This window comes from Ammospiza caudacuta, chromosome 1 (assembly GCF_027887145.1).
Source record: "Ammospiza caudacuta isolate bAmmCau1 chromosome 1, bAmmCau1.pri, whole genome shotgun sequence".
NCBI classification, from domain to species: Eukaryota; Metazoa; Chordata; class Aves; order Passeriformes; family Passerellidae; genus Ammospiza; species Ammospiza caudacuta.
In genome coordinates this window covers 156,325,784-156,337,301 of record NC_080593.1, presented here as the reverse complement: position 1 = coordinate 156,337,301, position 11,518 = coordinate 156,325,784, and the positions used below count along the sequence as shown (strand labels likewise).

The following is an 11,518-nucleotide window of genomic DNA, read 5'->3' as shown; positions in this document are numbered from 1 at the left end:
AACCAGGGGGGAACAACGGGGGGTTTGGGGGCACAAAAGGGGGGAAACCCAGGGGGTTTGGGACGGAAAAGGGGCAAAAAAATGGGGGCGTTGGGGGCAAAAAAAGGGGAAAATCGGGGGGTTTGGGGGTACAAAAGGGGACAAAAAAGGGGAAAAATGAGGGGTTTGGGGTGAAAGGGGTAAAAATGGGGAGAAAACGAGGGGTTTGGGGGGAAAAAAGGGGGCAAAAACAGGGGGAAAACTGGGGGGGTTGGGGGCACAAAAAGGGGGGGAAAATTGGGGGTTTGGGGTTACAAAAGGGAGCAAAAAAGGGGCAAAACTGGGGAATTTGGGGGCACAAAAGGGGTGAAAAGGGGGAAAATGGAGGGTTTGGGGTAAAGGGGGGGAAAATGGGGGGAAAACAGGGGATTTGGGGGCAAAAAGGGGGGAAAACCATGAGGTTTGGGGGCATAAAAGGGTACAAAAAAGGGGGTAAAAATGGGGGGTTCGAGGGGTACAAAAGGGGGAAAAAAGGGGGGGAACCTGGAGGGTTTGGGGGCACAAAATGGAGAAAAAAAGGGGGCAAAAATGGGGGATTTGGGGCACAAAAGAGGGCGAAAAAGGGTGGTTTGGGGGCACAAAAGGGGCTCTGGGCAAAGGTGGAGGTGACAGGGACAGCCCGGGGACACCAGGGAGAGCAGCACTGGGGAGGGGGGTGTGCAGGTGGGTGACACACGCAGGGCACACAGGTGACACACAGAGCTGCAGTGACACACCCCGGTTTATTGCCACGGAGACACCCCAAAACACAGGGTCACAGTGTCCCCAGTGTCCCCAGGACTGGTCACTGCAGGGTCACTGCAGGGTCCCCAGGAGCTGCTGGTCACTGCAGGGTCACAGCCACAGTGTCCCCAGTGTCCCCAGGACTGGTCACTGCAGGGTCACTGCAGGGTCCCCAGGAGCTGCTGGTCACTGCAGGGTCACAGCCACAGTGTCCCCAGTGTCCCCAGGACTGGTCACTGCAGTGGTGTGAGGCTGCAGCCCCCAGGGGTCAGTTGGTCACCACAGGGTCCCCCAGGTCACTTGGCCATGGCAGTGTCCCCATGGTGTCCCCACAGTGGTCACTGTGCCGTGGCAGTCCCCGTTCCATGGCCATGTCCCCATGGTGGTCACTGTGGTCAGTGACCGCTCCATGGTGGTGTCCTGGTGTCCCCACGGTGGTCACTGTGGTCATTGTGTCATGGTGGTGTCCTGGTGTCCCCATGGTGGTCACTGTGGTCATTGTGCCATGGTGGTGTCCTGGTGTCCCCACGGTGGTCACTGTGGTCATTGTGTCATGGTGGTGTCCTGGTGTCCCCACGGTGGTCACTAAGGTCACTGTGCCACGGCCATGTCCCTGCAGCGGTCACTGCTCTGTGGCAATGTCCCCTCAGTGTCCCAGTGGTCAGTCACTGTGCCATGGCAGTGTCTCTGCTGGTCACTCTGGTCACTGTGCCATGGCCGTGTCCCCAGGGTGGTCACTGCGATGGTCACTGTGCCATGATGATGTCCCAGGGTGGTCACTGTGGTCACTCAGTGTTCCATGGCAGTGTCCTGGGGTGGTCACTCAGTGTTCCATGGCACCATCCCAGGGTGGTCACCATGCTGGTCAGTGCTCCATGGCGGTGTCCTGGGGTGGGCACCATGCTGGTCAGTGCTCCATGGCAGTGTCCTGGGGTGGGCACCATGCTGGTCAGTGCTCCATGGCAGTGTCCTGGGGTGGGCACCATGCTGGTCAGTGCTCCATGGCAGTGTCCTGGGGTGGTCACTCAGTGTTCCATGGCGCTGTCCTGGGGTGGTCACCACGCTGGTCAGTGCTCCATGGCGGTGTCCTGGGGTGGTGACTGTGGTCACTCAGCACTCCATGGCACCATCCCAGGGTGGTCACCATGCTGGTCAGTGCTCCATGGCAGTGTCCTGGGGTGGTGACTGTGGTCACTCAGCACTCCATGGCACCATCCCAGGGTGGTCACCATGCTGGTCAGTGCTCCATGGCGCTGTCCTGGGGTGGTCACCACGCTGGTCAGTGCTCCATGGCGGTGTCCTGGGTGGTCACTGTGGTCACTCAGCACTCCATGGCACCATCCCAGGGCGGTCACCATGCTGGTCAGTGCTCCATGGCAGTGTCCTGGGGCTGTCCCTGTGGTCACTCAACACTCCATGGCAGCATCCCAGGGCGGTCACCATGCTGGTCAGTGCTCCATGGCGGTGTCCTGGGGTGGTCACTCAGTGTTCCATGGCGCTGTCCTGGGGTGGTCACCACGCTGGTCAGTGCTCCATGGCGGTGTCCTGGCGCAGCCTGGCCCTCACCACGCCGTCCAGCACGGCGTGCAGCCCCTGGCAGGCGGCCTGGGCAGCGTCCAGCACGGGCCGCAGCCGCTCCTGGTGCAGGCGGGCGCTGAGCTGGCACAGGGCCAGCTGCCCGCTGCCCGCCACCGTGGCCACGGCCAGCCTGGGGCCCCCGGCCGCCTCCTCGGCCGCGCTCAGGTCGCTCAGGGCCACCGGGGGCCCGGCCGGGGGCTCGGCCAGCCCGGCCGACCCGGCCACCACGGCCCCGCGCAGCGCCACGCCGGCGTCCAGGAGCGCCAGTCCTGCCGCGCTGACACTGGCACCCAGCTCACCGCCGTCCGCCTGGAGAACCTGGGGGAAAAGGGGAATGGGTCACCCCAAAATATCCCCAAAATAACCCTAAAATATCCCCAAAATCGTATTGACACTGTGTGCCCCAGCAGCGCCACGCCGGCGTCCAGGAGCGCCAGTCCTGCCGCGCTGACACTGGCACCCAGCTCACCGCCGTCCGCCTGGAGAACCTGGGGAGAAACGGGTCAGGGTCACCCCAAAATATCCCCAAAATATCCCCAAAATCGTATTGACACTGTGTGCCCCAGCCCAGCCATGCTGGCATCAAGGAGTGACACTGGCACCCAGCTCACCACCGTCCGCCTGGAGAACCTGGGGAGAAACGGGTCAGGGTCACCCCAAAATGTCCTAAAATATCCCCAAAATCGTATTAACACTGTGTGCCCCAGCCCAGCCAAGCTGGCATCAAGGAGTGACACTGGCACCCAGCTCACCACCGTCCGCCTGGAGAACCTGGGGAGAAACGGGTCAGGGTCACCCCAAAATGTCCTAAAATATCCCCAAAATCGTATTAACACTGTGTGCCCCAGCCCAGCCAAGCTGGCATCAAGGAGTGACACTGGCACCCAGCTCACCACCGTCCGCCTGGAGAACCTGGGGAGAAACGGGTCAGGGTCACCCCAAAATGTCCTAAAATATCCCCAAAATCGTATTAACACTGTGTGCCCCAGCCCAGCCATGCTGGCATCAAGGAGTGACACTGGCACCCAGCTCACCACCGTCCGCCTGGAGAACCTGGGGAGAAACGGGTCAGGATCACCCCAAAATATCCCCAAAATTGTATTGACATTGTGTGCCCCAGCAGGGTCAGTCCTGCCACGCTCATGCTGGCACCGAGCTCACCGCCGTCAGCCTAGAGAATCTGGGGGAGAAGGGGTCAGGGTCACCCCAAAATCCCCCAAAACAAACCCTGAAACACCCCAAAATCCCACAGATCCTATGTGCCCCAGAAGGACCAGCCCGGCCGCGCTCACGCTGGCACCGAGCTCACCGCCGTCAGCCTGCAGAATCTGGGGGAAAAGGGGCCAGGGTTACCCCAAAATGCCCAAATTACCCCAAAACATCCCCTGAAAGACCCCAAAACAAACCCTAAAACACCCTAAAAAACCCCAAAACCACACAGAACCCATGTGTGTCCCAGCCCAGCTGTGCCCCCCCCCGTGACGCCCAGCTTGCCTCCATCTGCCTGCAGCACCTGTGGTCAGGGACACTCCAAAAACACCCAAATCACCCCGAAACGCCACAGATTTTGGGTGAGCACAGCCCCTCCAGGGCCCCTAAACCCACCCAGGACCCCCCAAACTCCCCCAGACTCACCTGTACATGCACGTCGATCTGGGAGCGGGGATAGAGCCGGCTGAGCACGGCTCCCTCCAGCCCCACAGCAGCAGCGCTCCCCTAAACCCCCCACAGAACACCCCCAAACCCACCCAGAAGCCCCCAAACCCCCTCAGGACCCCCCAAACCCCCTCGGGACCCCCCAAAGCTCACCTGTACGTGCACGTCGATCTGCGAGCGCGGGTAGAGCTGGCTGAGCACGGCTCCCTCCAGCACGCCCCAGGATCCCCCCGAATCCCCCTAAACCCCCCCAGAACACCCCCAAACCCACCCAGAAGCCCCCAAATTCCCCTCGGGACCCCCCAAAGCTCACCTGTATGTGCACGTCGATCTGCGAGCGCGGGTAGAGCTGGCTGAGCACGGCTCCCTCCAGCACACCCCAGGATCCCCCCGAATCCCCCAGAACACCCCCAAACCCCCCCAGAACCCCCCCAAATTCCCCTCGGGACCCCCCAAAGCTCACCTGTACGTGCACGTCGATCTGCGAGCGCGGGTAGAGCTGGCTGAGCACGGCTCCCTCCAGCACGCCCCAGGATCCCCCCGAATCCCCCTAAACCCCCCCAGAACACCCCCAGACCCACCCAGAACCCCCCAAATTCCCCTCAGGACCCCCCAAAGCTCACCTGTACGTGCACGTCAATCTGCGAGCGCGGGTAGAGCTGGCTGAGCACGGCTCCCTCCAGCACGCCCCGCAGCAGCAGCGCTCGCTCCCCCGATCTCCGGTCCGTGCCGCCCTGCGCCGAACGCCGGCGCCGCTCGCCGCCCCCCGCGAACGGGGCCGAGCTGCAGCGGACGCTGAGCAGCGCCCGGTCCGGGGGGGCCTTGGCCCGGGACCCCCGAACCTGCGGGGAAAAGGGGGGCATGGATTTGGGGGGGCCTCGGCCCGGGACCCCCGAACCTGCGGGGGAAAGAGGGGCATGGATTTGGGGGGGCCTTGGCATGGGACCCCCGAACCTGGGGAGAAAATGGGGGTTGGAGTGGGGTGCACACATATGGGGGGGCCTCGGCCCGGGACCCCCGAACCTGCGGGGGGAAAAGGGGGGCATGGATTTGGGGGACACCTAATGGGGGGCTGTGGGATCCCCGAACCCTGGGGGGAAAAGGGGCCGGGAGTGGGGGGAGCACCCCTATGGGGAGGGGGCTGTGGGACCCCCGTATGGGGAGGTGAGAGAGAGAAACGGGGGGCAGGGGGGGGGGGTCCCAGGACAGGGGGAGGCACAAATTGAGGAGGGTCAGAATGGGGGACCCTGAAAACCCCACGGGGAGGGGGGCAGAGACATGGGGGGGGGGGGAGGTCACAGACATTGAGGCGGTGGGCACAGAGACTGGGTGGGGGGCCACAGGCACTGAGGGGGGGTCACAGCCCTGAGAGAGGACTTTTACAGCCCCGGGGCCCCGCTCACCTCGTGCGGGCCGTACACGGCCGCCAGCACTTTGGTGTTGCCCTGCTCCAGATAGGCCGAGCCGTCGGCCCGGGCCAGCACCCCGAGCCGGGCCCGCACCTTGCGCAGCTCGTCCGGCCGCCGCCCGTCCGCCCGGAACCCCGCGTCCGACACCAGCTCCAGCCCCGCCATGCCGGTACCGCCGCCGGTGCCGCTCCCGCCGCCGGCACCGCGTGTGGGGCCGGACTACAACTCCCGGCGTGCACCGCGCGCGGCCTTTACTGCCCGTGCGCGCCGTGCGGGGCCGGACTACAACTCCCGGCTTGGCCCACGCGAGAAGCCCGCCAACGGGAGGCACCGCCCCCCTGACGCTCCCGCGGCTGAGGCCACGCCCCCCGGCTTGTTCCCTGGGGCCACGCCCCTGTGACGTAATCCCCTACAAGGCCACGCCCTATTCGGTCACGCCCCTCCGTACAGACCACGCCCCCAGGGAGGCGGTGTCCCGGTTCCGCCCCCGGGAGGCCCCGCCCCCCGTAGGGCCCCGCCCCCTCGGCCGGTTCGCGGCACCGAACGGGACCGGGCGGCACCGGAGCGACCCCGGCGCCCCCTGGCGGAGCGGCAGCACCCCCGGACCCCCCCTCGGGCACGGCCGAACCTTCCCGGGCTGTCCCGGTCCCGGTGCCGGTCCCGAGCGGGCACCGCCGGCCGTCCCGAGCGCTCGGAGCGGGTCAGAACCGGCACCGGGACAGCACCGAGCCCGTGTCCCGCCGGCACCGGGCGGCACCGAGCGCCGGGCGGGCCGGAGCGGGCGGCTCCGCTCCGCCGTTCCCGCTGACCCCCGTCCGGCCAGCGCTGACCTTGCCCAGGCCGGTCCGGAGCGGCCCCGAGCGCCGCCGCTGCCGCTGGTACCGATCCCGATCGCGGTGCCGATCCCGGTGCAGCCATGGCCGCCCCGCCGGGCCCCGCCGGGTTCCAGTTCGCCATCGACCGCGGCGGGACCTTCACGGACGTGTTCGCCCGCTGCCCCGGCGGCCGCGTCCGCGTCCTCAAGCTGCTCTCCGAGGACCCCGCGTACCGCGACGCGCCCACCGAGGGCATCCGCCGCGTCCTGCAGGAGGTGCGACACCGGGGGGACACCGCGGGGACACCGGGGGGACACCGGGGGGACACCGCGGGGACAGCGGGGGGACACCGGGGGGACAGCGGGGACAGCGAGGGGGACAGCGGGGGGACAGCGGGGGGACAGCGGGGGGACAGCGGGGGGGACAGCGGGGACAGCGAGGGGGACAGCGGGGGGACAGCGGGGGGACAGCGGGGGGACAGCGGGGGGACACCGGGGGGACAGCGGGGGGACACCGGGGACACGGCGGGGACAGCGAGGGGGACAGCGGGGGGACAGCGGGGGGACAGCGGGGGGACACCGGGGACACGGCGGGGACAGCGAGGGGGACAGCGGGGGGACAGCGGGGGGACACCGGGGGGACAGCAACGGGACCCCGGGGACACGGCGGGGATCGCGGGGGGACAGCGAGGCTTGGCGGGGACAAGGCAGGGGGACGCGGCAGGGACATGGCGGGACCCCCCAGATTCCCTTCTGGGACCCCCGGGACCCCCGGGACATGGCGGGGGGACAGCGGGATCCCCGGGACCCCCCCCAAGTGCCCTGCCGGGACCCCCGGGACCCCCCAGGACATGGCGGGGGGACACTGGGGACACCCCCAAACCCCCCGAGTACCCTTCTGGGACCACCAGAATCCCTGGGATCCTCGAGACCCCCCAAATCCCCCGAATGCCCTGCTGGGACCCCCGGGACCCCCTCAGGAACTCACCGGGACCCCCCCCCCCCCCAAATGCCTCTCCCCGAGACCTCCGTGGGAAATTTCGGGACCCCCCAAGAGGACCCCCCAGACCCCCCCGGCCCCCCCCCCACCCCAGCCCTGGGCCTGCCTGGACCCCCGGCCCAACCCCGTGCTGGGAGTCCCCAAGTGGGTCTGGGGTCCCCAAATGGGTCTGGGGGTCCCTAAATGGGTCTGAGGGTCCCTAAGTGGGGCTGGGATCCCCAAATGGGTCTGGGGTCCCCAAGTGGGTCTGGGGTCCCCAGGGAGGTCTGGGGGTCCCGAGATGGTTCTGGAGTCCCCAAGTGGCTCTGGGGGTCCCCAAATGGGTCTGGGGGTCCCTAAATTGGTCTGAGGGTCCCTAAGTGGGGCTGGGATCCCCAAATGGGTCTGGGAGTCCCCAAGTGGGGCTGGGGGTCCCCAAATGGGTCTGGGGTCTGGGTCTCAGTTTTGGGGTCCCACAGGAGCTGGGGGTGTCCCTGCCCCAGGATGGACAAGTCTGGGATCCAGTGGATCCACTCGGGCACCGGGGGTCTGGGGGTCCCCAAATGGGTCTGGGGGTCCCCAAACGGGTCTGGGGTCCCACAGGTGAATTTTGGGGTCTCCTGGTGAATTTTGGGCTTCCTTGGATGAATTTTGGGGTCCCACAGGAGCTGGGGGTGCCCCTGCCCCGGGAGCAGCCCCTGGACAGATCCCGGATCCAGTGGATCTGCATGGGCACCCAGAGGGGCTGTGGGGCTGGGGTCCTGCTGAGGATCCCACTGTGGGTCCCCAGTTGGGTCTGGGGTCCCCACATGGGTCTGGGGTCTCAGTTTCGGGGTCCCGCAGGAGCTGGGGGTGCCCCTGCCCCGTGAGGAGCCCCTGGACGGCTCCCGGATCCAGTGGATCCGCATGGGCACCTGGGGGGCTGTGGGTCCCTAAATGGGGCTGGGGGTCCCTAAATGGGTCTGGGGTCCCCAGTTGGGTCTGGGGTCTCAGTTTTGGGGTCCCGCAGGAGCTGGGGGTGGCCCTGCCCCGTGAGGAGCCCCTGGACGGGTCCCGGATCCAGTGGATCCGCATGGGCACCTGGGGGGCTGTGGGGCTGGGGTCCTGCTGAGGATCCCACTGTGGGTCCCCAGTTGGGTCTGGGGTCCCCACATGGGTCTGGGGCTCCCCACATGGGTCTGGGGTCTCAGTTTCGGGGTCCCGCAGGAGCTGGGGGTGCCCCTGCCCCGTGAGGAGCCCCTGGACGGCTCCCGGATCCAGTGGATCCGCATGGGCACCTGGGGGGCTGTGGGTCCCTAAATGGGGCTGGGGGTCCCTAAATGGGTCTGGGGCTCCCCACATGGGTCTGGGGTCTCAGTTTTGGGGTCCCGCAGGAGCTGGGGGTGGCCCTGCCCCGTGAGGAGCCCCTGGACGGGTCCCGGATCCAGTGGATCCGCATGGGCACCTGGGGGGCTGTGGGGCTGGGGTCCTGCTGAGGATCCCACTGTGGGTCCCTAAATGGGTCTGGGGCTCCCCACATGGGTCTGGGGCTCCCCACATGGGTCTGGGGTCTCAGTTTCGGGGTCCCACAGGAGCTGGGGGTGCCCCTGCCCCGGGAGGAGCCCCTGGATGGGTCCCGGATCCAGTGGATCCGCATGGGCACCCAGAGGGGCTGTGGGTCCCTAAATGGGGCTGGGGTCCCGCTGTGGGTCCTGCTGTGGGTCTGGGGTCCCACAGGTGAATGTTGGGGTCCCGCAGGAGCTGGGGGTGGCCCTGCCCCGTGAGGAGCCCCTGGACGGCTCCCGGATCCAGTGGATCCGCTTGGGCACCTGGGGGGCTGTGGGTCCCTAAATGGGGCTGGGGGTCCCTAAATGGGGCTGGGGCTCCCCACATGGGTCTGGGGTCCCCAGTTGGGTCTGGGGTCTCAGTTTCGGGGTCCCACAGGAGCTGGGGGTGGCCCTGCCCTGTGAGGAGCCCCTGGACGGCTCCCGGATCCAGTGGATCCGCATGGGCACCACGGTGGCCACCAACGCGCTGCTGCAGCGCCGGGGCGAGCGCGCGGCCCTGGCCGTGACCCGCGGCTTCCGACACCTGCTGCACATCGGCACCCAGGCCCGGCCCCGCCTCTTCGACCTGGTGAGCACCTGGGCACAGCTGGGCACAGCTGGGCACACCTGGGCACGCACCTGGGCACGCACCTGTACCCCAACCCCATCCAAAGCCACCCAAACCCAGCCCCAAACCCACCCCGACACCTGCTGCACATCGGCACCCAGGCCCGGCCCCGCCTCTTCAACCTGGTGAGCACCTGGGCGCACACCTGGGCACACCTGGGTACAGCTGGGTACACACCTGGGCACACCTGGGTACAGCTGGGTACACACCTGGGCACACCTGGACACACCTGGGCACACACCTGGGCACACCTGGACACACCTGGGCACACCTGGGTGCACACCTGGGCACGCACCTGTACCCCAACCCCATCCAAAGCCACCCAAACCCACCCCGACACCTGCTGCACATCGGCACCCAGGCCCGGCCCCGCCTCTTCGACCTGGTGAGCACCTGGGCACACACCTGGGCACACCTGGGTACAGCTGGGTATACCTGGACACACCTGGACACACCTGGGCACACCTTGGCACAGCTGTACCCCCACCTGTGCACACACCTGGGCACACCTGTACACACACCTGTACACACACCTGGACACACCCCTGGGCACACCTGTACACACCTGGGCACACCCCTGTACACACCCCTGTACACACACCTGGGCACACACCTGGGCACACCTGGACAGCCCTGTACACACTCTTGGGCACACATGTGTATACACATGTACACACACCTGGGCACACCTGTACACACACCTGGGAACACACCTGGGTACACCTGGGCATGCACCTGGGCACACCTGGACAGCCCGGTACACACACCTGGGCACACTTGTACACATACCTGTACACACACCTGTACACACCTGTACACACATCTGGGCACACCTGTACACACACCTGTACACACACCTGTACACACACCTGGGCACACACATGTGCACACCTGGGCATACCTGGACAGCCCTGTACACACACTTGGGCACACATGTGCATACACATGTACACACACCTGGGCACACCTGTACACACACCTGGGCACACACCTGGGCACACACCGCGGTACACCTGGGCACACCTGTACACACACCTGGACACACACCTGGGCACACACCTCGGTACACCTGGGCGCACCTGTGCACACCTGTGCCTGCACTGGCACTGCCGGGTCTGTGGTGCCACATCCCCCTTGTTCCAGTGTCCCCTGGGTTCAGGGTGCCAGGTGCCTGTGCCCGCAGTGCCCCGTGTCCCCTGTGTCCTGTGACCCCCCCCCGTGTCCCCTCAGTGTGTCCTGTGACCCCCCCCGTGTCCCCTCGGTGTCCCCTCGGTGTGCCCCGTGACCCCCCCGTGTCCCCTCGGTGTGTCCTGTGACCCCCCCGTGACCCCCCCGTGTCCCCTCGGTGTGTCCTGTGACCCCCCCGTGACCCCCCCGTGTCCCCTCGGTGTGTCCTGTGACCCCCCCGTGACCCCTCAGTGTCCCCTCGGTGTCCCCACGCTGACCCCCTTGGTCACACACATGATGTCTGTCCCCTCAGTGTCCCCTCAGTGTCCCCTCAGTGTCCCCTCAGTGTCCCCACACTGACCCCCACAATGTCCCCTCAGTGTCCCCTCAGTGTCCCACAGTGTCCCCCCAGTGTCCCCACACTGACCCACACAATGTCCCCTCAGTGTCCCCCCAGTGTCCCCACACTGACCCACACAATGTCCCCTCAGTGTCCCCCCAGTGTCCCCACACTGACCCACATGATGTCCCGCCCGGTGTCCCCTCGGTGACCCGTGGCCGCCTGGCACGGGGCTGGCACGTCCTGTGACCGGCACCGTGTCCCATGACCGGCACTGTGTCCCCGTGTGCCCCACGGTGTCCCCAAATACTCTGTCCCTGTGTCCCCTCTCCATGTGCCTCACGCTGTCCCCGTGTGCCCCACAGTGTCCCCACCACCGTGTCCCTGTGTGTCGCCCCCCCAGGCTGGCACCGTGTCCCCTGTGCCCCACAGTGTCCCCACCACCCTGTCCCTGTGTCCCCTCCTGGGGCTGGCACCGTGTCCCCTGTGCCCCACAGTGTCCCCACCACCGTGTCCCTGTGTGTCGCCCCCCCAGGCTGGCACCGTGTCCCCTGTGCCCCACGGTGTCCCCACCACCGTGTCCCTGTGTGTCCCCTCCTGGGCTGGCACCGTGTCCCCTGTTCCCCACAGTGTCCCCTCCTGGGGCTGGCACCGTGTCC

At 66.8% G+C, this 11,518-nt stretch overlaps 2 protein-coding genes across 2 annotated transcripts in view; one reads left to right on the top strand and one right to left on the bottom strand.

The window, feature by feature from the left end:
• Positions 1–2,286: 2,286 nt before the first annotated feature.
• On the bottom strand, positions 2,287–5,614 carry EXOSC4 (exosome component 4). The gene is made up of 3 exons (XM_058812968.1): positions 5,400–5,614; positions 4,620–4,838; positions 2,287–2,658 (listed from the first exon to the last, which is right to left on the bottom strand). Exons 1-3 carry the CDS (start codon positions 5,568–5,570, stop codon positions 2,287–2,289), a joined length of 762 nt encoding a protein of 253 aa, XP_058668951.1. The 5' UTR covers positions 5,571–5,614.
• A 707-nt stretch (positions 5,615–6,321) lies between these two features.
• Positions 6,322–11,518, top strand: part of OPLAH (5-oxoprolinase, ATP-hydrolysing) — a 51,131-nt gene continuing 45,934 nt past the window's right edge. The window contains exons 1-2 of the mRNA XM_058812846.1: positions 6,322–6,495; positions 9,122–9,313. Of these exons, the coding sequence (XP_058668829.1) occupies positions 6,322–6,495; positions 9,122–9,313 (366 nt within the window). The remainder of the gene's footprint in view (positions 6,496–9,121; positions 9,314–11,518) is intronic.

Coding starts and splice junctions, on each gene's coding strand:
- EXOSC4 (XM_058812968.1), bottom strand. CDS start 5,570: ATGGCGGGGCTGGAGCTGGTGTCGGACGCGGGGTTCCGGGCGGACGGG. Junction 4,839..5,399: donor CCGTGTACGGCCCGCACGAG/GTGAGCGGGGCC, acceptor TTTTCCCCGCAG/GTTCGGGGGTCCCGGGCCAA. Junction 2,659..4,619: donor AGATTGACGTGCACGTACAG/GTGAGCTTTGGG, acceptor CTTTTCCCCCAG/GTTCTCCAGGCGGACGGCGG.